The 27,500-nt window shown below is 32.4% G+C and overlaps 1 protein-coding gene across 1 annotated transcript in view; it reads left to right on the top strand.

Moving 5' to 3' along the window:
- Positions 1-27,500, top strand: part of LOC122633273 (acetylcholine receptor subunit alpha-like 1) — a 116,288-nt gene that overhangs the window by 41,812 nt on the left and 46,976 nt on the right. Inside the window, exon 2 of the mRNA XM_043820987.1 lies at positions 7,348-7,623. Within this exon, the coding sequence (XP_043676922.1) occupies positions 7,366-7,623 (258 nt within the window). The 5' untranslated portion in view covers positions 7,348-7,365. The remainder of the gene's footprint in view (positions 1-7,347; positions 7,624-27,500) is intronic.

The raw sequence follows: 27,500 nt of genomic DNA, 5'->3' as shown, positions 1-27,500 counted from the left end.
GAAACTTTCCATTTAACATTTATGTTCACTCGTATATCGATAAAACTTCGATTTTTTTTTATATCTCTTTTTTATTTTTAGTTAAATAATATCAATTTATTTTTAATTAATTTGACAAGTGAACGATCCGATCGAAAAAGAACATTTTTTATTTTACATGCGTACGAATCAGATTGTTCCTCTTTAAGGTCAATGTTGGCTAAAGTTCATTATTGTTTGAACCCGAGATAAATAAAGAATATCTCCTGATTTAACGTTTACATATTATAGCATCAATAAGTTTTTTATAGGCCTACTTCTATGTACTAAAATTAGTACTCGATGGGTCGAACTGTTTGGTATTATTGTTTTCCGAGTTCGAGAATCGCAAGTTGACAAGCTCGTGTAGGAACGAAGGGTACAGTCGTAGGGGCCATTTGATCCAGATTGATGGATGCTCTCGTCCGTCAGCTCATTATTGCTTTCCATTATATCCACTTTCTCTGAGCACAGTCGAAATCGTCGGTCGACAAACTATTCGATCGATGGTTGGTTGTTCTGTAATACGATGGTTTCTATTCATAAGTTTAATTAAAAATTTCTTGGAATATATCAGATTTCAAATCGAAAATATAATATACGTTTATATTGATTAATATATAATAAGTAATTAATATAATATATTTATTATATTATAACATCATGACTAATTGATATAGTAATTAATTGATATAGTATATTCTACTATAATATATAGTAATACAAATTGATAAACATAATTACATATCGTTCTATATTATTGTTTCCTTCTGACTGCATATTGTTAAGTTGAATTTGTCATTGACCATGAGTAAAGAAATTAGTAGAGATAGTAGTACGAAAGAATTGTTTCAGATTTAGTTAGAGCCATGTCGTTATGAAATCATAAAAAGCTGTGTTCTTTTTTGTCAGCATTTCTCTTCGAGGAAACTTTTAACGAGAACTTTACCTTCCTTTTAACTCGTAACTTTGCTCTCGTACGCAAGATATAATGGAAAATAATCTCTTTTCATCATTCTCTATTATCTGATAATAAGTTTATAAAGAGAGGACAGATCGTTCCTCTTTTAATTGTAATTTCATGTATTTCGGGATTTATTATTTTTTGATTTCTGTTTTTCTTTGTATTAGTATTATTATTTGTCTTTTTTTTAATGAAACCAGAAAAACAAATTCCGTTCGATTTTTCTATAATTTTAAATCTGAAAAAAAAATGAAATAAGTAAGTAGATATATCTACCACATATTTATTCAAGAATGTAGACCTTTTATTGTATTGTTTATCAATTGGACTCTGTATAACGTGAATAATATCGGTGGATTATCACATCAATTTAGAAGGAAGTAAAATTGACCTACATTTTACGGTCAGTTATCTATATGTCGTCCTAGATCCTTTTCCCCCGTATCTTATTCATACTTGAATACGGTTTAATCTTTCATTTTGAACATATTCATCTAGAGACGACTTTAGACTTGAAACAGCTTCATATTTAAGCCGAATCTCGAGAAGGAATCGCCACGGTCTTTGATGCTTTTCGCGAAGGTTAAAAAGAAACGCTTATCCTATTCAAGCATTTTGAAACGTGTACAATGGAACGTGATTGGCCGAGCTCGAAGAAAAGCCAGTATTCTTATACGTCGGGTTCAATACTCAAAGAAAGAAAGAGGTAGAGAGAAAGAGAGAGAGAGAGAGAGAGAGAAAGAGAAAGAGAGAAAGAAAGATAGTGACCAAATATTTATATCGATTTATCGAAATGATTTGCACGGTTTTATAGAAATGCTATCATTTTCTTTTTACAATTCGATTTGTTTAACGATCGCTGAGTAGTAGTTCAATTAACAAGTATTTCGAATTTATACTCCTCGTTAAATCAGTTTATTCCGCCTAATTCTCCATTCATTACCGACGGACTGTTCTATTACAACAAATTTCTCTATGCATTACGTTTCGCTCCATCCAATGTTGTACTCGTTAAATTAATCCACTACGCGTTTACAGCTTGTCCCAATTTCGAGCTTCATTTTCTCGAAATAATAGGCTCTGTAATCTTAACAGAGAGATGATTTATTATCGCTTTCCCGCACTTTCATTTTCGTCGACAGACAAGATTTCTGTGTTTTGTCTTTTGAACAAATGAAAATGAAATTAAGAGGATTTGAGTCTACGTTTGTTAAAGATACCCTGTATTTAGTGATAATTAACTCGTAAAATATATACGAGACAGAGAGAGAGAGAGAGAAAGAGACAAAGAGAGAGAAAGAGAAAGAGATAGATAAACAGAGAGAGACAGAGAGAGAGAGAGAGAGAGAGAGAGAGAGAGAGAGAGAGAGAGAGATAGAGAGGGGTGGAAAATTAGTCGGGGATGAAGGGGGTTGATAATGACCACCAGGGTCGTCTTATCTATGGACAGTCGACCCGACAGTACCTCGATAAGAGAACCCTTGGGGCTTTTCAAGTTGGCCTAGCCATCTTGGCTAAGCGCCATTTTTCATTTTCTAATATAGAAAAATAGTCTATCAGGTCGTAGGGTGTGATAAAAGGGAGAGGAAGAGTGAGATCATCGTAGCGAAGCGATAAAAGTACTTCGTCGAGATTCTTTCATCTATTTTTCTTGATTTTTTTACGATAACGCTGACGATGACGAAGTAACAGGAAGTAAAAGTAGTAACAACCTCGTTCAACTTCATTCTTCGTGTTTGCTTTATTTTCTATTTTCTTCGAAAGTTTTGACGTATGAATTTGCAGCTAATGTTCCTATAACTCAGGCACTTTACTAACAAGGTATTCGTATAGCACGGTTTGAAAATTGCTGGAACTAGTTTTAAAAAATTGTTTTGATAGAATACATTAAATATACAAGAATGTCCTGATAAATTTTGCATTTTCTTTTCTCGTATGTTTTTATTGAAAAAAAAAAAAAACTGTTTATTGTACAGGATCAAAAATTCATCACAGAATAATTTTGATCAAATTCTACATCTTCTTTTTTTTGGAGATATGGAGAAACATTGTTTACTGAAATCATAATATGGCAATTATTTTAATTAATTATTTATTAATTTCTATAATTTTATAAATCAATGTTCTTTCAAAAGAAATCATATATTTTTGATTGTATTGCTCGATGCAATTTCATATCCTTTATAAAAGAGTATTAAACTATGTATATTGAAAAATTATTAATTTAGCAGACATTTTAATTTAAATATTAATTAAATGCAGGCTAAGCGTAAAATAAGTACAAGATAAGCTCAGAGAATATTTCGCGTATTTGTTTCAAGTCTCTACGACTTTTAACTCCAGAGATGTCCTCGTGCAAATGGAAAACGTGACTATTAATAATGTTAGAACAATTATACAAATCTCTTCGATAAAAAAACTAGTAATTTGTTTATTAATTATTTATTAATTTATAGTATATTAATATAATTTTATAAATCAATCGTAATCTGAATTTTTTCTTAATGCAAAATAATATAAATTCACTTCGTAAAGATCTTCTTTATGATAATTATTTATAACAAATTGTTGATTAATTATTAGAAATATGCTATACAAATAGAGAAAATCCTGTTCTTTAAAATAATAATTAATTCAAGTTTTTACGACTTTTAGTTTAGGAGATATTTCTATATAAATGGTAGATGTTTACATTGACCCACTAACCTATATAATTTTATTTAAATTGGTTCGATGACACACTGACCTATATAAACTCCAAGAATTTACATGGCTCTACTGTACCCTATTAGTACGAACAGCTGTATTGCATGAATTATGAATGGAAATTTTTCGAAAGTGATATCTTTTGAACGAAAAATCGTAGAAACGTGAAACAGACATCGTTTTCAAATATAATTTATTCTTTATTTATTTAAATATTGCAATAGTATCGATATAATAATTTTTATAATTTAATTTTTTTTTAAAAGAACAAAATAATTAATATTTTCATTATAGTTATGTAAGTTATATTTTGTTTATTTAAAATAAGGAATAGAGAATTTATTAATAACCGCCGATGTATGAAATTGAAAGAGAAAAAATTCGATAGAATCTTTTTTTGTAATAAGAGCATAACTATGAAATATCTGCTAAACTAATAGTTTTTTAGTATATATGAATTAATATTTTTATATAAAGAATATCAAGTTGCATCGAGCAAACAATCAAAATGCAATTAAAAACATATGATTCCATTTAAAAAGAATTCAGTTGACCTTTTCATATCTTTTAAGTGTCAATCTGTAAAAAGATTATTGCTATCATATTATGGCTGTATTGTACTATACGACTTTTGTAAATAGTGTTTCTTCGTATTTCTGAAAAAAACTCAAGGTGATTAAAGTTACTGCTCCTCTACATATATCATTTTATTATCATTTTATTTGTTATTATTTTTATTATTTTGAATTGGAATATTATAAGAATAGTAGAATAAAAATTTTAATTATGTTAGTTTCTTTATAATGCAACGAATTTTTTCAACTATTTAGAAGCTAAAAGACGTATGTCGTTTTTCTTATCTTTTTCTAATGAAATGTTAAATATTATATATATATATAATATATAATAACATATCATATATTTAATATATATGTCGTTACAAATTTTTATGTCATAGAAGAATTATCTGCATTATAAAATTTCACTTTTTGATTTATGGGTAATCAATGTAGAAATGAACGAGCGGGAGACATTCTTTATTGTCATGTTTTTTTTTTTATATTTATAAAAAAATAAAAAAAGAAAATAAACAAAAATTATAAGGTTGACTCGGAATTCATAAAGAAGATTTGAAGTAACAGGTACCTACATATAACTGCGAGAAAGCTTCGAAATTGTCCTTAGTACTACGAATATAAAAGATACTCCTCAGATTCGATACAGTCATACAATCGTATTATAGTTGTGCCGTGTTTGCGTATGTATCGTGTTTATATGCAAGTGTACTATATCGTATACCTCTACTGATAAAGGCAGCAGGTAGGTCAGCAACGAAGCGATAAAAGTTTCTCGAGAGGTTCTTCCCTCTCTCTTTCCTTCTTTTCAATGATACAACGATGCCATTCAAGTCCTCTTTTATGGACGGTTACACTGTTCTCTACGAATAGTAAATGACTGCCTCGTTCGATTATCCTAACTTGCTTCTTACGGTTCAATTATAACATCAACCGTCGAATGATCATCATATATCGTGAGATTGAGCAAAGAAATTGTGATTAAATTTATGATAATCTTTATTTCATTATAAACATTATTTCGATAATACATTTACGACATATTTTACTTTCGAAATTACTTTTATCTTTGATACAATTCATTCCGTTTATAATGAAACAATTTTTTTTTTATACAATTTTCTTATTGAATTCATTTCTAATTAACTATGTTCTTTTGAAGTTGATAACAATTTATTTCGCTTAGTTTTTCGTTAAAAGTTTGTTTCATTCTAATTACTATTTTTTATTTTCAATTCTCCATCTTGTAAAATTTTTTCAAAAGCAAGGATTATATTTCTTTAGTTGATTACAGCAAATCATGATCGCTGGATTCTTTAAAAATATTATAAAGAAGTTAGTGTTATCACGTTTGAACGTTACGACCAATAAATTTTTGACTTTCATTGTAGACAAGGAAGAATCATGATTTCGGGATCAAAGGCATAAAAGTCTTTTATTATCGATCCGACGGCTAAAACTTCATAATCCATCACGTTTTCCTCGTTGCTTCTTTTTCTTCTTCTTCTTCTTCGAGTCTCCCTTGATTTATAACGGTCCAAGCTAAAGGTCGTTTCGCGATAATCGTCAAGAAATATGAAAAACCTCGAGATTTATAGAGAAGGACCGTACAGAAATTCCGTCGGCCATCTATATGTAAGGTTTTTCCGTGGCGCAGAAAAATTTTCTTGCTAAATCAGATTTTTCTTGTGAGTCTCTCTCTCTCTCTCTCTCTCTCTCTTTCTTTATTTATCTATCTATCTATCTCTATGTCTTTTTTTCTTTCACTTTCTCTTTCTCTCTCGATCGTTTTCTCAACATTTTTTTCTCTATTACAATCGTTTCGTAGGACAAGCAAACGATCTCTCGCTTTCTCTCTCTCTTTGTTTTTTCTGTGTGGTTCTCATACTGGTACTCGTAAAGCTCTATTTGGTGGCATTCCTTACCGACGTAGCAAAGCTCTCTTAGTCATAACAGCAAATACGTAAAGCGTTCCAATTCGCTTTGCTTTATACTTTCGTTCATCGTTTTACTGCTTCGCGTGCGTGCCTTTCCTGGAGTTATGTGTTATCCTATATATATATATATATATATATATATATATATATATATATATGTTTGTATATATATATATGTATGTTTGTATGTATGTAGATGTATATATACACACAAACATAGACGAAAGTGTACTCGATGATCATTTGTTAAATTTTCAATTTGAAATTCGTATGTACACACAAATCCACACACACACAGAGAGGAGAATGTGTCTGATGATAGCGTTTGTTAAGTTTTTAATTTCGAGTTTGCACGAGTTTTTTCTCTTTCTCTCTCTTTCTCTCTTTATTTATCTACCTGTCTGTCTATCTATCGACCAACACATTCGCGAATTCACGAAGCTCGTAGGGGCCCGCTTGTAAGAGCAATGCGTGAGAACGATCTCACGGTTCGCTGGAAACTTCCGCCGGATAACCGGTTACGGCTTTTAGGTGTCTGACAAAGTAACCATAAAATGCGATTACTCCAGACCGATTCTATTTTCAACAGACTACAGAAACGCGTTCGTTAGTCTTTGTGAAACACTACCAATGCCGTTTGTTCGTGATCACAAAAGAGATTTTACGAAGGTTTCGATTGAGAATGTCTGTTAATTTTGACGAACCTGATCGATACTTATACAGATTAATCAAGAAAAATAAAACATACGATTAAGATAACATTATTTATTCAATTTAGGGACTATTACTTATAATATTAGATATTTTACAATATCAGAAATATAAAAATCGATGAGTAAGAAGGTCTCCGGATATCCAAAACAATTTTCTTCTTCCGATAAACGTCATGCTATCGAACATCTCAATCACTTTTTCATTGTATAGTCTTAGCCCTGAAACAGTCTAGGGATCCCAGAAGGAAATAAAGGAAACAAAAAGAGGAAAAGAGAGATAGAGATAGAGATAGAGATAGAGATAGAGATAGACTTAGAAAGAGAAAGAGAATAAGAAAGAGAAGAAGGTTTTATGGGATAAGAATAAGTTGATAACAATGAAGAAGAAGGGTAAGAACGAGATCATAACGAATTGGTTTGTTTGTTTGATACAGGGGTGGACAAGGCGTACGATGCTTAGGGATGCTTGGACGAACGACGGTGGGAAAGGCTGGTGGCGATGTTGGTCCAGGTTGGGCGGATTGCTGGCGATGGCGACAGCCATTTCCTGTCTCGTTGTCTCGTTTCCGGGCGCCTCGGCCAATCCGGAAGCGAAGCGTCTTTACGATGACCTGCTGTCGAACTACAACCGCCTCATCCGCCCCGTTGGCAACAACAGCGATCGCCTCACTGTCAAAATGGGACTACGCCTCTCCCAGCTCATCGACGTTGTGAGTAGATCCCACTTAACCCATTATCTGCCTGCATGAATAGCCTTTAGTCTCTATCCATCTCTCTCTCTCTCTCTCTCTCTCTCTCTCTCTCTCTCTCTCTCTCTCTCTCTCTCTCTCTCTCTCTCTAGACATTTAGGGGTATCGAGGAGATATATGGACTAAGTGCCCATCCGTTGTCCTATTGATTCATGTATCTTCTGATACCCTTCCCATAGACTGTCTTTCCTTTTTTGTCTTTTTTCTTCTTTTTTTTCTTTTATTTCCTATATTTATTGAGAAAAAATAATTAATATATTAAAATTAATACAACTTTCCACAATATCCAATTTATACAAGAACGTCGATCTTTCAAGCTATCTCCCATTGTCTCGCCGTCCGCTACCTGTCGATCCTATCAACGCTTAGCGAACTGATCGATTCTACGAACGAACATCGAACAAGTACGACGGTGATATCGCACGTGGTTAACTCTTAATGAACCGTGTTTCGTCGTGTTTGCTTCGACGTGTCTCTTAGAAAATATATTTGTGGAATTTGTCGAATTGTTGAATTTTGAGAATACATTAAAGAGAGAGAAAAGAGAGAAAGGAAGAGAGAGAGAGAGAGAGAAAGATGAAAAGGAAGAGAGGCGGAGGAAAAGTTTTTCAATTTAATTTATTAACGTGTCGTTTGATCATTTCTTAATTAATACTTAAAAAGACAAAATGGTTATATATTCATATCGAGATATTTCAACAATCGTTTCAAATGCTATACCAGTTATGTTTCATGCGAACGAAATTCTACTAATTGACGATACGTAGATATATATTCGTGGAATTTATATCCCGTAGACACGGTTAATATGAAATAATTATAGTTGTACGGTCCGTACGAAACGTTGGTCGTAACGCGAAACTAGAGAAATACATATGCACGGAATATAGATTATGTTGAGCTTGTAGATGGCCGATAGAGCACGTCCACGTACTTGCGACGATAAGTTGAATTCCGGAAGTTCCTCGCCGGAACTCGAACTAATTTACAAGCGAAGTGATCTGTGCCACTTGAGCCATTAATTGCTATAATCTGATAGCGAGCAATCAATCGCGTTTCCATTCGGTTAACTCAAAGCTAAACCTAAGCATCGGAGAAAGTAGCATTTGTATTAACTTGCATGAGTAAAATTATTCTATTCGAATGAGGACTCTCCTTTAATTTTCTTAATTAATCTTTGTAATTTTGAAGTTACATGTATATATACATACACGCTTATACGTGTTATTTCCTCTTTTTTTTTTTTTTTAATAACAGAATTAGTCGGTGCAGTTAATGTCTGTTAACTGTATGTGTTTTACATTTTATATAACTTTTTGTTTAAACAGGAAACAAAAAAATTGGATTACAAAGGATTAATTTTATATGTATATTTACATTTGAGCGAGAGAGAGAGAGAGAGAGAGAGAGAGAGAGAGAGAGAGAGAGAGAGAGATTACTTCGTAGAAAGATGGTAATTTGTTTAAATTCGAAAATTATGTTTATACCTTTTAAATATATCAATACTAAGTATTAGTATTAAAAAAGTTGGATCTATATAAATAAGGAAACTGAAATCGACGATCGATCTGAATCATCTTTTCGATTAATAAACGATAAAATATATAATACATATGCTAATTTTGATTGGAGTAGCCAAAGGAAGTCTTAAACACGTGCCTATCGTAGCTAAAGACTAATCTAACATCGATGGCGAGGGTTCGTTTGACTCGAGTGTGTTACGATTACGTGATCGTCTACTGAAATGTCTCCTTGGTTATTACATTCAGGTTACAAGCTTGCAGAACGAGCAGTATTTCGGTAATTGCGTCGATCGTGTCTCTGTATTTCTCCCTCGTCTATACCTTCTCTCTCTCTCTCTCTCTCTCTCTCTCTATCTCTTTCTCTTTCTCTCTCTCTTCTACGATTACGCTTGTGGTGTCTATGGTCTAAGTACGTGCTTCCGTTTAAGCCATAATTAATTTGTTATCGTCTAATGGTATACACAGAGCATCGAGTAACATCAATGTAGTGGTTTCTGGCTCTAACCAGTTAACGTCGATACCGAACGTTGCTTTAATTATACCTTTCATAGTTTATTCTCGTTAGTCATTAGTACGTACAGTTTGATAGTCGATCTCGAGCTTTTATTTAATATTTTCGTTAAATTTAATTTGCTTAGAGAACGAGAGAGATAGATAGATAGACAGAGAAAAAGAGAGAGAGAGAGAGAGAGAGAGAGAGACGTAAAATCATTTTTACAAATTTCTCGTTGCTGTCTTCTAATCCTTAATCGTGGACTTTTTTCTTTCGCTCGTTAATGAAGTGGTCTGTTGATGTTTAGTCAACGAAATTAGGCACAGTGCTGTGTACGAAATTCAAAGTTAACTCGATAACAGCTACTATTTACTCATTTGGTTTAACGATCCTTCTCTTCCATTTCGTATAGAACGATTATCCTTGTATTAAGCGTGAAATCATTTCCCATGTACTGTATTAATGGTGAAATTTGCAAGGGAGTATGAATTTAAAGAAATAAAAAAAAGGGAAAAGGAAAAGGGATAGAAAAAAATAGGTCGATGCAGTAGCATAGAGATTGATTGGAGAAGAACGTTATTGAATTTTCTTCGATGATAAAGCTTTTTTTTTCAATCGTAAATGTTTTAGCCTTTGCAAATTATGATTTTATCACAATAGAAAGTTGTGAAAATAAGAGCGGGTAACGTCATATCACAAAATCGATAGTTTAACGAATCACTTCTCTCTTTGAAATTCGTCGATTTCAAAACGGATAACGAGAATCTTTGGCATCTTTTTCATACGATTTATATATAACGAATACATTTTCATAATATTCGGTTTTCGAATGAGAAGGAGAGAGAGAGAGAGAGAGAGAGAGAGAGAGAGAAATTTGGATTTAAAATTCATCGACGTTTGCATACTCGTTTGCGTACCGAATACCTATGTACAATATATATGTACATCTCGGTTTATTTTATTGATCGTTATGAAACCCATATGAAAATAAATTATAGCTGTAGAAAAAAGCAGTAAAAGCGTGGAGGAAGAATAAAAAGAAGCAGAAATAATAATAAAAAAAAGAAAAAAAAAAAAAGAAAAGAAAGAAAGAAAGGAAAACAGAACAAGAAAAAATAGAACGCGCTTTTGAATGCGTTCCCTCGTTATATTATCTCAGATTTCTCGTAGTGTTTTTATGAAAATAAAAAATATATGGTCGCGTTGCAACCATGATATTTCGACTGTCAACGTTTATGATTCTCATTGGAAATCGTTATGACGTGTAGTCGGCTCGTAATTTTTCGCTTTAACAGGGAAATCACGCGTGGGCCAGCACAAACAGTAATTACTGCGGAAACGTGGAAACGTATATGCAGAGTTAACAAAGCAATTTTGTCGACAGGTTTCAAACAATCGACACGATCGAATCGAATATAGAGATTCTGCTTTTTGTTAGCAGCGTAGCAACAAACCACCGGTTTGCCGGTTTCGACGACGACCTCAACAACGATTCGACGGTTCATATTACGAAATATAGTTCGTAATTAAAGAAAAAAGGAAAGAAAAAAGTAGATAAAAATTTTTTATTTACGATAAGTCCGAGAGCAAAAATGAAAGTTGCGATATAAATCTGTTAAAAGTGCGAGAGAAAATTTGTACGATTTGAAAAAGATCGTATTGTAATAGTTTTCGAAAATTAATGGTTTTTTTCTTTCTCTTTCATTTTTCATTCTTTTTCTTTTATTTTTTTCTTCCTATCTTTTTACGTTATGATTTGTTCTATATAACTCGATTGAATAATTAAATTCTCTTATTTCTTACTCTCTGAGAGATACAGATGGAAAGACGGAGAGAGAGATAGAGAGAGAGAGATAGAGAGAGAGAGAGAGAGAGAGAGAGAGAGAGAGAGAGAGAGAGAGAGAGAGAAAGAGTGTTCTTTGAAGAAACCCCATCGAGCATCTCTCTTAAGGATCTTCTTGATTTTCTTCCCCCTTGTTTTCGTTTCTCTTTTTCTTCTAACGCTACTTTGAAACACTAACCGAGTCTTGTCATGCGACGGCCAACGCCCACTTTCGCAGAGAGTAACATAGAGCCAGACGAAAGCTTGGGAATTCGATCAATAATCAGAGGCTAACCGGCCAATCGTTTCCCGCATATAAGTGCCTTTACCGATGTGCACACGTTTATAGAAAGAGCATGCCAATGGATACCTATGTGTGCGCGCTTATCTCTTCCGTATGCTTTTCTCTTTGTAGCGTGTCGTGTGTATCGGTATATATAGGTAGGGTCCACGTATTCGAGTTGATATGTCACATATGGGGTATTTATATGTGTATGTTTTGTCCGGCAGCAAACGTGGGTGTATGTGTGTATGTGTGAATGTATGTTTATCTATCTGTGCGTAATACTAGAAGCACAGCAGTCTGGCAAGCATCCGAATGATCCTTTAAAGCTTTCCCGAGCTTTCCGGACACGACGCGTCTGCATAACACCGCGAAGCTTTTCGATTTCGTCGGTCGAATCTTTGTGGGAGAAAAGTGACACGAATCAAAGTGGAAATCTGGCTTTTCCAAGGATTTTCTGCTTTCGATAATGGGAATTTATCGTGGTGAACGTAGGAAATAATAATGTTAGATATTCAACGGGGATTTTAACGATAATTGTCTTCTGTATCGTTATTTATAACTATTAAATCGGATTAAATTACTAGATTAATAACCTTCCGTATTTTATTTTATTCTCGCATTTCAAAGTTATTAACAGTTTGTTTTTTGATTTATAAATCAAGTTTTATATTATGTTAATTAATTATTTGTTATAACGATTGTTATAAAGAAACGATTTCTTCTTTCTTCTTTTTTTTTAATCTAATCAGATATACTTTATTATGAAATAAATAATGTTAGAGACGATTTGATAAATGGTTAGATATTATTTGTAATATTTGATACCGGATATATTATTTCTTTAGAAAATGATGTTACGTTATATTAGATCTCGTAAAGTGTCTCGTGTTAACGTCGAGATAATTACAAAAACGAGTTAACGTAGAGACCAAGGAGAGTTGGCGAATTTCCAAAGGGACGATATCTCGAGAGAGCCATAAGGTTTCCTCGATTCTCTTGGTACGACGTATCTCAGTCTTCCACGCCATTATTTACACGGGCTGCTCTTCTCGCAAAGGGAACGTGTATCTAGCTACTATCTACTTCGAATTCGGCTCGCGTTTCGCGGTAAACCTTCTCGTGTTCGACGTCACGTGAATTTACGAGTCAGTTCGCGAGCGTGCGAACGAAGATCGACTTTAGCTTCTTTTCGATCCGCCTTCGTCCTAGTAAATCACCGAAAGCGTCTCTTCTATCCTAGGTGAGGATTTATCTTTCGTGAGAGGAGAACGTTTTGTATGAAAGGTACAGCCATGTAAAATAATATACATAGCTATTTTTTTTCTTTTTTTTTTTTCTCGATATACATACATATCTGTAACGTATGTGCAACGGCGCCACATAGTATATTGTTCCATATAATAAAATATGCATCTTATTTTCCACGATATCTATGCAAATTGCTATCCAATTTTTTCTAAATGATTAGATTACATTCAATTAAATTTCTATTTTTTTTTTTATGGACGTTGAAACGTAGAAATACCGAGCGTTTATATCAAAACGTATTTTTATTTAAGCAGTTTACTAATTTTGAAGTAACCCTTTATTTTTTAAAAATAATTTTTAACATCAGGTTTACTGATACCGATTTTATATATCTCAATTGAAATCTGATATATCGAAATATAAAGTCGGGCCTAATAAACAATGCGAGTTTTTCGTTTTATGATATTCCTTCATATTATCACATCGATCAAAAGTTAATGTTAATTGTTAAAGGAGAATAATATTTACTTCAAGTCATGAAATCTAAAATTGAAATCTAAACGACGATGTTAAAAATACAGTTTTACTTTTTAAACGTTACTTTTAAACAAACAAATTTTTTTAATCAAAACGAACGTAGGTAAAATTTATTGATGTTATATTTCGTAATATTTTTTTTTTTAAATGGTCAAGTCAGATTACATATATTATATATTTAAATATTCTTTTCCTTTTTTTTTTACATAACTTTTAAAAAATGACAGGTGATTGGCGTTAATTATGTGGTCTTGAAATAGCGCGCCATTCGCAAATTCGAATTCGTCGAATTCGCACGAGCGATCAGTAAAAAATATGCCATTTTCGTTTGCATTTACTGCAATTAACGAGAATCGGTCCAAGTGAGCAGTCTCGTGATGGAAACGTAATTGAGAAACGCGCAACTGATTGCGGTTAGGTTGAAACGTAAGGAAGAGGAACGAAAAGGGAAGTTGAGGAAAGAGGGGTGGGATGGGTTTGAAATGGCGTGGATACGATTTGCCGCTTCGAAGATCACAACGTATTCATCCTCTTCTAATTTTTCTTTCGTCGAATTATTTCTTCACGAAAGAAAGAAAAGAAAATTATCGTTCGGAATCATAATTAACGATTTCTTTTTTAAAAACGAAAAGAACAAATGGACGCCATTGGGTCTTCCTTAAAAAGAAATAAAAAGAAAAAGATCACTTAATTTATCTCCTCTGTAACTTCTAAACGAGCCACTCTTTCCTTTTCTTTTCTTTTTTTTCTTTTCTATATTTTTTCTGTTTCCTTTTGTTTTTCTAGCGAAACATCCCTGTTAACATGTTGATTGTCATATATGAATTTTGTATGTTTTAATATTCTAAGGGCTGCAGTTATATTGCCACTTTATTTATAATTTCGTTATACCGTTCGTAAGCCGTAACGAAAATTGTTAATTAAGTTCTTGTTAATTTTTCTATATTTCCTTTCTTTCCCCCTTTTTTTTCTTCGTTTAAATAACGCTCAACAAGTACAGTTTTATGAAAAAATAATATTGCGTTAAATTAACGGAATTTTTTCGGTAGACTTAATATATTCGAAAGGTTAAGCGTTGAGAGAGTGTAGCCCACTTTTGACTTTATCCTGTTATCCAGTTATCAAGTGGGACGGGGTTGAAGGAAAACGAAGAGAACGAATTAATATCAAAGATTATTATCGATCGCGAAGTTAATTCATTAAAAGCTACGGCATTTCCACGCGGCTTAACGTTCTTCCGTCCAATAAATTCGATATCGATTTACAATGATTCATTTATGCCCGATACCACCGTGGTCGCTGTCGTGGTTGTTGTCGTGCTCGTTGCTCGCGTTTAAAATGCGCCATTAATATATCGCGTTGGATATATACGTTTAAACCAATCGAATATCTATCGCGACAGGATTATTTGTTCTCTTCTATTTCTTCCAAAATATATCGATAGTTTGGAAAACCGTTGAAATTTAGTTACGATACTTCGTTTCAAAGATCGAACGTTTTTAATCGTTGCGGATAATTGATTGAAAAAAAAGTACTAACGAAACGATAATCTTAAGCTCTCTTTTAATTTTTGCTATTAAATTGTTATATTAAATTAACAATTGGAAAAACGTATTATCAGTGTTATTGTCGTTATTGTTATTGATTATTCTCTCGCAAGTCTCATTTGTTCTCGAATTACAAAAAGAATTTTCGAAATTAGATAAGGAATGTAAAGAATTTTTCATTTTAATTCGGATATGATGATTTCGCATTCCTCTATTTATCTTTTTCTATTCAATTCTGATGAATTCGTCTCATTAACTCTGTTGCTATTATGCAATCGGTAAATTCGTGCAGAATCGATCGTAATTACAGATTTTCATGTGTGTACGTAATGGCGATAGAAGGGAGAGGGATAGATAAAACCGCGTTTGATTGAAAAGCTTTGAGGACCTATATTCGGATTAACGCAAGTTAACGACATAATCATTGCGAATGGATCGATCAAATGTAACTGCATCGATTTGTCAGAATTATTTTTCTTTTATTAATGTTTTTTAAGTTACACGAACATATATACATATGTCTATTTTATTGAATTCTTTTTTGCGATAAAAATATCCAAACTCGCCGTAAAATAAAATTAATGGCTTGTTAATTTTTATTAATTATAGATTATAGCGTAGATAAGTTTCTCAGAACGTATAATTTCTTATTAAATAAAAAATTTGATTATACGGATGGTTAAGAACGATTTATCGATATTATCTTTTCATCGAATTACTATCAAAAAGAAATGATAGATATTCAATAATTACGCACATACACACAAATATACATACATGGTATTTCTTTATTGACAATTTTATAACCTTTCTATTTATTATTACTAATGTTATACCGATGTTAATGTTTATTTAGTTTTATATATTATTCGAAAATGTTGTCAACATTGAAAACTCCTGAATGGTTGAACGCTTAACCGCTAAACCCTTCGTTAAGCATATTATTTGTTACCTCCTTTATAAACAAAACTCGCAGGCTTTGCTCAGCATTGACCCGAATAATATCGTTAGTTCGTGCTCGGATTTTGCAACGATCGGGGTGATTGTAATTGTCGAAAGTTTAACACGGTAAATTTTAAAGGCACTCCTGCAGGTGTTCGTTAATAGTAATACGGTAGTATTATTAATTTTATAATAATTAATCAGTAATAAGTTTCGCTTATGAAAATTGATATGCATATCGTGTAATTTATAAAATATATTATTCTTTTTCTTTTTTCTGTTTATTTTATTTTATTTTCTTTTATTTATTTTTTATATAACTCATAACGATTTGGTTTCATTTTACTTCGTTGGTAAAATCACTGTCAATTAAAGTTTTTCATTTTAACTAATTTCCTATACCGCAAACGGCAAAATAAATCTTGATGTCATAATCTTTGAAGAATGTTACTAGCCGAAGTAAGATAAGATGAGTAGCAGCAAAATGGCGATTCTCTTGAAGCTTGAATTACATGGATCGCGTTGCTCTTCGTCGTTGGTAGTACCTGTGAAACGATAATGGATACGTTTTTGCTCGTTAAGACGAAAGTGAAGCGACGTTCTTATTAATGATTCCATCTTTTTAAGAAATGTCATAGCCGAGTGATGCTCAAACTTAATTATCTCGAAAGTATGAATTCACGATTTATGAGAATCATTTATTTGTTTCCTTTTTTCTCTTTATTTATTTATTTTTTTTTTCAATACGATTAACGATTATTTGATCACGCGCTAATGATACATACATATAATTAATGAGTAACGACAGATATTAAAATATTATTTATGGATCTTATTAATATTACTTTTAAAAGAAAGATTGTATTAATAGATTTTATGATTATTAAATTTTTACTTCAAAATTAAGATATTTTTTATCTATTATTATTATTGTTATTATTATTATTATTATTATCATTATCATTAATATTACTACTATTATTATTGAATTTAGTACATATTTATGGAAAAGAAGAAAAGTGTCCAATATAGATATGCTGCATTCTCGATAACAAATATTCATATTAAATATTATATATATCTCGTTAATTGATATTCAACGTTCCATGTAAACATGTGTTCGAGGAATGCGTGAAATAAATATTTTTCTCTTTTCTTTCGTACTTCATCAACGACAACAATGACGACAACGACGAGGACTACGTTGACGGAGAACTCCATGTGAGCTTAAGTATATTGCAACCAGCTAAAGTTAATTATTCGCCTATGTCCAAGAGCATCAAAGTACTTCCTTAACGCGTTAGTAGAATTAAACTACATCGGGAGAGTAACTTAGAGAAGGTTGTGGTTAGGCAGTTTCTCGAGAATAATCGTTTTCTCTACGTATCCGTTCTCGCTACGGATAATTAAGTCCTCCATAGTTTTCGTAGGCTATTGATCATCGACCGATTACTCACGATCATGATTTGTAAATCAACTTTATCTTGACTATTATCGTCCATGTTAGGTTCCATGTAACGTCTTCGAAACTCTAAAAATCTATTCGCTTTTTTTAGATAACAAAAATAATAATTCTGTCCTCCAATTCGAATAGTATCTCTTATCGTTGCGATTAATTAATAGAGATAATTGGGTCAACAGTTTAGAATATACAATTCTTAACAATAAATTTACTATGAACGATCTAGGCAATATCAACTATTCAATTGTGTGTTCTATGTATCATCGATGTTTCGGTTTACCACGCCCAATACCAGCTATAATCAATTGTATGTTGCCATAATTTCGAGTTCTAATTGTCGCGAACATATGATCGCTCCAATTACAATCAATAGCCATCTTGTAGAATGACTGCTCGAGCGTTAACTAGCTCGCGAGCTTTGCGTGTCGTAGGACGTATTCTGAAATTGATAATAACCAGCGACGGAATCGACAGGATTTAGTCCGGCAAATAATGGTTTTCTCTCTTGCTACCAGCTGAATCCGGTAATTAAGTTTCCACGACTATTCTCTTGTTCCTGATCTGCCGATAATTATATGAACGTTTCGAATGGTTCTGAGTACGACGACGATCTGTCACAAAACTGAAAGAAAAAAACTGCTAGAAAGAAAAAAAAAATTCTTTCGAAGAGCATATTCATTAAAATAATAATTCTATCATCATAGAATTTCATTTCTTTAGAGTATGATCAGCGTCAAAATCGAATTAAAAAATGCGAAATTGTAATTATAGGAGATGAGTGATCGCTAATATTCAAAATCAGTATGTGTGTATATATTTAATAAAATACATACATACATACATACACACACACACACATATATATATATAGAGTATATTGTGCACACGTGTGTATATATATAAATCTATAGAGGAGAGATTCGATACACTATACTACTATATTTGATATTATATAACATGATACCATTTGACATTTTGCGATTTTATACATCTCTACGATACAAAAGATGATCCTTCAATGCTTTTTAACAATCATTCACTCACACCTGTATACATTTATACCAATATTAATACTTTGATACGAATTCGTATTTAAAATATACATGTACCCTGACTCGTATCAATGCACTATTACTCATTCTATACATTGCTTTAAAAGCAATATCGAGGTATTTATTAATTGTTACATTCGTCTATAACGACGACCTTTTTTTATTTTACATTATAATAATAACGAAACATCGAATCTTTATTAGAGATCTATAGAAACGTAGTAGTTGAATTTTCTTGCTTAACCAAATCGAATGGTATTGAATTTCGGTAACAATATAAATTATACGAACTAGTCTTGTGTATTTTCAATGCGGATAGCTCTTCGATGCAATACTCATGTTACATACGAATGTATGTATTTACATATATACACATATATATACACGTAAATAGTAACGCGGAGGATATCGACGACAATGGGTTCGAACTAGAAGCGAAGCTTTAACCCTATCGGAGTGATCGCTTTCTCCCTTGTTACAGGGCGCATCTCGGGTAATTAAGTTTCCTGTAGTTTTCACAGACCACTGGCCACGAGTATTCGGCTTCCAATTGCTGTAACTACCGGCCGCAACTCCGTTCCTATTCTCTTGCAACACATCGTCGTTGCCGTTGCCGTTGCTGTTGCTGTTGCTACTGTTACTAGTGCTAGTGTTAGTATCGTGCCGATGTTAGTACTCCTACCTAAAGGTGGTTCCAACTACTTCACCGAGTTTAAATCTCATTTTGCCATAGGGGTCTTCTGTAGCCACAGAACAACAAGTAGAAGTCTGATCGGACGATCCTCCCGTTTGAACTGAAAACGTCTTCCAATTTTCCTTTTCCTCTTCTATCTTTACTCGATCCCTCTACTACTATTACTACTACTACCACTATTACCACTATCACTGCTACTACTACTACAACTACTACTACTACTACTACTACTACTATTACTACATCTACTATTTTTCGTCCTTTATCCCTTTTCCTGCGTTTCTTTAGCCGCTTGAATCAACGAAATAATGTTTCCCATTGCCGGCACGTATTTTACGATCGACTGTATTTGGTAGAAGCTACCGATCGACTTTTTCTTACTTTCTCGACTTCCCCCTTCTTTTTCTATTCCTTTTTTCCTTTCCTCCTTTGTTCATATCTTTTAGGATAGACGTCGAACGTTAATTAGGATCTTCAGTTCGATCCAACATGTTTTAGATCGCTCGAATCAGATACTTCGGTAATTAACTCTTTCATGTTATTTTTCGATATTTCGAGTAATTTTAATTTTGTTTGGAACATAGGATATATCTTCAAATAGTTTAAATTAGATTAAATTTTTTTCTCAATACCTTGAAGGTTTTTCTTCTTTTTTTTTTGTCTTTTTAGTTAGATTTCAAAAGTTGATTAGGATCTTCTGTTTGATCGACTATGTTTTAGATTGGTCGAATGAGATACTTCCTTAATTAACTCTTTCAGGTTATTTTTCGAGATTTTGAATAATTTTAATTTTGTTTGGAAAATACGATACTTGATAAGATCCTGAAATGGTTTAAATTAGAATAAATTCTTTTTCTTTCTTTCTTCCTTTCTTTCTTTTTTTTTTTTTTTTTTAATTAAACTTCAAAAGTTAATTTGGATCTTCTGTTTTATCGAGTATGTTCCACATCGATCGAGTGAGATACTTTGTTAATTATCTGGAACATAAGATACATTTTGAAATAGTGGAAATTAGAATAAATTTTTTTTTATCTTGTCGTGTATCTTTCTTTTTTTTTTAGTTAGACTTCAATGGTTGATTAAAATCTGTTTGATCGACTTTGTTCCACATTGATCGAATGAGATATTTTGTTAATTAATTGGAACATAAAATACATTCTGAAATAGTGGAAATTAGAATATACTTTTTCTTGTTACTTCGTCGTTTGTTTTTCTTTTTTTTCTTTTAGTTAGACCAATGATTGATTAGGATTTGCTGTTTGATCGATTATGTCTTAAATTGAGACTCTTCTTTAATTAACTTTTTCATGCTATTTTTCGATATTTCGGGTAATTTTAATTTAGTTTGGAATATAGGATACATCTTGAAATGTTACGATTTAGTATAAACTTTTTCTTTTTATTTCGTCGTCTTTTTTTCTTTTTAGTTTGAAATTAATTAGAATCTTCCATTAGATCAGATCAAATTCTAAATTGGTTTAATAAGATGGACGTATTTCTTCACCTTTTCTTTTTTATTATTAACAAACTTTTAGAACCTTTCGATATCTTGAGTGATTATAATTTTGTTTAGAACGAAAACGCGAAAGAATACATTGTTACATTATTTCAGTAATCGTTCGGGTCCTTAATCTTTACATTTTATATTTTCTGCCGGTATCTATGTTATATCGTGCATACTGCTCGGTGTATTTAGGAGAATGTTTCCCGTTATAATCTCTGGGGATTTACGAGAATCGGGAATCGCGTCGGTTTACATCGCGAAATTCCATAGTCCGGTGGGATTATTGTGCGAACAGTAGAACTCTCGGAAAAGCGAACAGGCGTTCGTGACATGCAACGGTTCGGTCGATGAACCATTTTAAATGTGTTTTCCCGCATATTTTCTATACGCTCGTACTACTTATCTTCTTTTTTTGTCATCGAGAGAAAAAGAAAAAGAAAAAGAAAAGGAAAAAAAAAGAAAAATAAAAAGAAGAAGAAGACAAAAAAAGAAGAAGAAGGAGCAGAAGAAAAAGAAGAAAAAGAAGAAAATGAAGAAAAAGGAGAAAAAGAAGAAGAAGAAGACAAAAAAAGAAGAAGAAGGAGCAGAAGAAAAAGAAGAAGAAGAAGACAAAAAAAGAAGAAAAAGAAGAAGCAGAGACAGGCATTAAAGATAAGACGAAGACGCGGCGTATCTCGGCAACGAGTCCGCAGATGCATCAACCGAGTACCGTTGGTGGTGGTGGTAGTAACGGTGGTGGTGCACCTGCATATCTCAGGAGCGCTGCTGCCGTGGCTATCGATTTTCGCGTAAAACTTGCGGAAAGTATATCCACATGTGTGTACCTACGTATGTACATATATACATATGTACGTGCGTTACATATAAGCCGTGTACCTTTTTTTCCTCTTTCTTTCTTTCTTTCTTTCTTTCTCTCTCTCTCTCTCTCTTCATTGAAACGTTTGATGAACGTTTGGTGTGAAGAAAGGAAGAGAGAGAGAGAGAGAGAGAGAGAGAGAGAGAGAGAGAGAGAGAGAGAGAGAGAGAGAGAGAAAAGCTTTACCTCTCATTGATCGTATCTCGTGGTAATTAGTGCAATCATGAGAGAGAAGTACCCTGCTAGCTTCGTTATAAAAAGAGAATTTGCGTTGACCTCAAAATCTTCTGCGAATCGATGTTATCATCATCGTAACGTTCCTGTTTTCATTCGCGTTTTCACAGTCGTTCGCTAGGAATTTCGTGCTTTAATCTTTTTATCGACGACGAAATTTACTTTATCGCTCGTGCCTAACTCGTCTACCGTAACAAACTTCGTTGGCTTACTCGGGGTCACGTCTTTTCGTCTACCCTCCGCGTTTCCGTTAAATCGTCCACGGACAATTGCGAGCTTAGCGCGTTTCGTGTTCTATGCGGAGAAAAAGGAATGACCGACTTGCGAAGGATTGAAAAGAGAATTCCTTTTCTCTTTCTTTTTCTCTTTTTCTTTTTCTTTTTCTCTTTTTCTCTCTTTCTTTTTATTTCTTTCTAATGTAAGCTCTTTCTTTCTCTCTATTTTTCTCTCTCACTCTTTCTCTTCCTTTCTATCTCTCTCTCTCTCTCTCTCTTTTTCTCCTTCTTCCTCTCTCTCTCTCTCTTTCTCTTTTCGAATTTCTTTTTTTTCTTCTTTTTTTTTCCTTTTCCTTTTTTTTATGTTTACGTCCGGGAAACGCGCATACCGGAAGACCTCCTACTAACGTTCCGTGCGTTTTGTATTCTTGCGAGCCTTCGAGCGATATCGCGAAACAGCGCGAGCAAGCAGCGCGTGCTCATTTTTTCCTTTCGAGCTCGTTTCATACCTGGCATCGAACAAGAAGTTCGTTTTTTCTGCGATCTCTAAAGACGAATTTTACGCCAGGTCATGAAAAATTTCGAGTGGTCTTTTACTCTCTAACGAAAATCCACGAAGAAATTCTCTTCTTTGAGTTTTCATATTTAAAAAGCGTTCTTATTTAAAGAAAAGATTTGTATATGTGTGTGGGTGCATATGTATGCGTATGTATATATGTATATATCTATGTGTTCATTCGAAGTCTCTATGGTAATAAAATTTTATATAGAATTGCACTTAATTCTTTCTTGGAATTTATAATATTCGAAAGGGCTTTGTTTTTGTTCGTAATTACTGTAAATTTATGTAACATTAAATTCGTCTTGATCTATTTTACAAATTTGATATAAGAATAAAGAATAAGAAATTAAGTAGTTACTATATATTTTTAAAGAGAGATAGATGATCTTTATTCGAATGATCAGATATTCTTATCCAGAAAGTTTTTTCTCTTATCAAAAAAATAACCGAAATGTATATAAATATTTTGAATATTAAATATTAATACTAAATATCTGAGTTTTTTCGAATATTAAATATTTCGAATTTTATATGACTAGCCTAATATATATATATATATATATATATATATATATATATATAATATATTTTTTATTTCGTTTGAAACGTTTTCCGTATCGTGTTGAGAACGTACGGATCAAGAGTATGTAATATAATGTCGAACGAGCGTCAGCTTATCATAAATATATTCAGAGATGTTCTTATCGAATAGGATCACGATGTGGAAACTTCTTTGCATAGGTATCAAATATCGCAATCTGATTTTCGTATTGGTGCAGGATAACGCGTATATCGACTTACCTTGTGTTGCTTGGAATAATTTACAGAGTAGCTCTAACCGTTCCATCGACGAATAAATTACATGTGTGATCGCATTTGTGGACATGTTTGTACATTCTTGAACGTAATACATGATACCCGATGAAAATAATGTTTTATAATTTTTCTTTATTCTATTGATACAATGAAAACTCTACTATCAAAAATAATAAGAAATATTTATAAAACTTTCTACGTTTCGTATTTAAATTTAAATATCGTATATATGTATCCGTATATCCATTCAACTGCTAAGTGATGAATTAATTTGAAATATATAATATAAAAAATACAGAATTTTCCAATGCAAACTCTCGACTAATTTCGGTTTGATCTGATTTTTGAATTCATGATGATAGTATATTCAAAAGTTAACAAATTCATAAAAATAATTGCATAATGGATAGAGATAATAGAAATTTGGAAGAAATATTTAAAGTTTAATATTGATCGTTAAATCGAATTAAAAGTGAATCCTTTTATCAGCAGGAAAAAGTGCATTCAGTATTATCTTCAATTATATCGCTGAAAACGACGAACGTGTTCATGACCTATCCATCTATCTGTCTATTTCTCTGTCTTTCTCTTTGTCTCTCTCTCTTGTGTCTCGCTTTGTGAGAGTCATCGTGCCAATCTATTGCACGAATTTCGCAGGGGATAAGGGAAAACGCGCTTTCGCGTTCACCGACGCGTTGATCCGTACGGAACAAGGCGTGCAGCAATGCGGTAGCATTTAAGTAAATTGCTGCCCACAGCAATAATCGGCCAGTTGGTAGTAGTAGCGTTTCTAGTGGCGCCATTGCACCCACCGTCCGATCGAATTCTCCTCGTTGATTTCGGTGGGCTGTCCTTGTATGTTTAATTGATTAGCTTTGCTAACGGTTGCTGCTCGTAATACCGTTGCTGACAACGCATCGTCTAACTGCGTACAATCGAAGAGAGGGAAAGGGAAAGAGAGAAAAAGAGAAAGAGAGAGAGAGAAAAAGAGATAGAGAGAGCGAGAGTGAGAGTGAGATAGAGAAAAGGATATATATATATATCTTTTATATATATTATATATTTCATATATATATATATAACTGGAGACTGATATGAACATATATATGTTATATATATATGAAATATATAATATATACAATATATAATATATACAATATATATATATATATATATATATATATATATATATATATAGAGAGAGAGAGAGAGAGAGAGAGATTTCTCTTTAGATTACATCTTTGATTATTAGAGTTGGATTATAATTTGTCTTGTAATTTTATTAATGTCATCAACTTGTCTTATTGCTCAGCCATTATATTCATAATATATTATTTCTGTTTTATGCGAATATAAAAAAAGTCTTGTTATGTTTGTTAAACGAACCATAGCTTTTTACTTATGATTCCTATTTAATTGGACCGCCTTTTCTCTTTTCCGTTCTACCATTATTTTTTTTTTGTTTTTATTTATCTTTTTTTCTCTGCTCTTCATCGCATGAAGATAACAACAAGTGTTTTTAATGGATTCAATTATGGAATGTTTAACGTGTCTTGCATGAGATGCATCCGAACAGATACATTCTCAACAAGACGAGAGAAAAAGGGTAGAGAAAAAAGTAACGACTTCATCGAAGTAGATCATTCGTTGGAAAAAGTCGAGAGAAAAATTATGCCGATGCGTGTTCATCGTGTTCATAATTGAAACGTATACACATTTTCATGTATGTATGTATTATAGGATATTCACATTTCATGTATTATAGGGTAGAATATAGTCAAATGTATATAGGTCGCCTAATTTGTCATCTTTTTTGTATTTTCTAATATAAACGATATCTAATGACAATTACATATATTTATAAAATAAGTAAAAAACAGTACATATTTATGAATAAAAACTTTATTTTAGATATGTATCTATTTAAATTATTATTTCATTTTATGCTTCCCCATAATATAAACATTTTAAAGAAATCTATCCATGTCATTTTTCTAATCAAATTATGTTACAATTTATATGAAAAATAATATATTACTATAATTCAGAAGAAAGAATAAGGAGAGAAAAAGGATAAAAAAGAAGAACAAGAAGAGGAAGAGGAAGAATCGGAAAACGTTCGTGTGCAATTTTCCTCGTCCGGCATACATAATCGAGTTGTGAATGATTGAAGAGAATTGTGACACGTGGGCAAACTACGAATTATGGAAACTGAAAGGAAATTCGTTGGATTTGAATACGCGAATGCGCTGGGATAATAATTAAATTGACGATTAAATTGAAATTTACATGAGAATGAGAGGGAGCAGAAAGAGCAAGAGAGAGAGAAAGAGAGAGAGAGTTTATTTAACGAACGATATCTTATTAATATGTAAGCCACTTAAGTTTTCACTTTCTCTCTCTCTCTCTCTCTCTCTCTCTCTCTCTCTCTCTCTCTCTTTCTCTATACGTCTATTTTTTTCTTTTTTTATTTCTCATTTTATCTTTACCTTTTGCGCTCATTATATTTACCGATAACCATCATCGTCTACAAAGCACGAATTATCCTCGTGAACATGTCAAATACACGTCTGTCGGCGAATTACATTTAATCCTTTCCATCATTGTCGGATGAAACTGGTGTCCGACTATTATATCTTTTCAGTTTTTCTCTCATGGAAAATGAGAGATACAATTCGTGGATGTAACGGTCATTTGTTTATTATTTATGTTTCTTTTCTTTTCTGTCTTTTTTTTTTTTTCTTTTTCTTTCATTTCGATAAGTATATTTAAATGTGTGCTAATATTATAAAGAGAAATAGTAATATCGATCATTGCGTATCGATTATCTTCTTTTTCCTCCTTTTCTTTTTGTAACTAATATTTTAAGATCAATTTTTGAATATGAGTTAATCGAAATTTGATAACGAGTCTTTTTTTTTTTTAATATTTTTCAATTAAGTAGGCAGCGATCGTAACTTTTAACAGAAACGAAATTTTCCAATTATGTTTCAAGTTTTGTATGAACATTATAACGTTTTTAATATATACGTGCGTGTAAATACACGTACGTTACTTCCCACTATAGCAACAAATTAACTGGATCAAATATTGTATAAGTAAATTTTAAAAACAGTTCATGTATAATTTACGTAGAGTGCTATTTAATATTTGAGATTTATCGATTGTGGAAATTTTCAAAATGACCCTTACTTAATTATAAACACTGTTACGTGAACGATTAGCGTAATGGTCAAATTGACATTATTGAAATTTTATGGAGTACTTGTGGAACGCATAGAACAGTTTTGTTTAAAGTTTCAAATAAATTGAAAGATTATTCTCAAAATAACGGAGATTCATTTCATTATAAAAATTTTGTAAATTTACGAAATAGTTCTATCAATTTTATTGATTTTCTAACAACGGTCTTTCATAACAATATAGTGACAAAATATATTGAAAGAAAGTTAATATGGATTAATTAAAAAAATTATTGACCTCAACGAGACAGACAGTTTTGTGTTTTGTGTTGTTGAACAGTTATTGTCTTCTTTTTTTATTTATCTTGTTAACACGCGTTACACCCGATATATCTGGACATCGACGTTGATCGTAAAGCGAGATTTTCAACGAAAGTATTCATCTCGTTCGTTCATCGGCGCGTCGCGAACTCGTTACGGTCGTAATTCAATTAAATCCGTATAAATTGGATCAAAGTTAAATTAGAATTCGTCGTCCATCAAATTTTAGTTGCCAAACTCTGTTACTCTCGAGTGCCGGCTGCTTTTTCTTTGCCCATTGGAAGAGTAAAAGTAGAAGTAGGAGGAAGAGGAAGAGATCGGTTAAAATACGTCAGGAAAAGCGAATGTACGCTAAGAGAGTTGAAGAGAAAGAGAAAGAGAAAGAGAAAGAGAAAGAGAAAAAGAGAGAAGAGAAGAGAGAGAGAGAGAGAGAAAGAAAAAGGAGAAGAGAAAAGTCCTGCGCAAAATGAAAGCTCGTTGGCCGAGGCGAAGGCAGTATAATCGAAAGAGAGAAAGAGACAGAGAGCAAGAGAGAGAGAGAG

Source organism: Vespula pensylvanica, chromosome 12 (assembly GCF_014466175.1).
Source record: "Vespula pensylvanica isolate Volc-1 chromosome 12, ASM1446617v1, whole genome shotgun sequence".
Classification (NCBI taxonomy): Eukaryota; Metazoa; Arthropoda; class Insecta; order Hymenoptera; family Vespidae; genus Vespula; species Vespula pensylvanica.
Note: the sequence above shows the minus strand (reverse complement) of the source record. Positions and strands in the feature narration are given on the sequence as shown.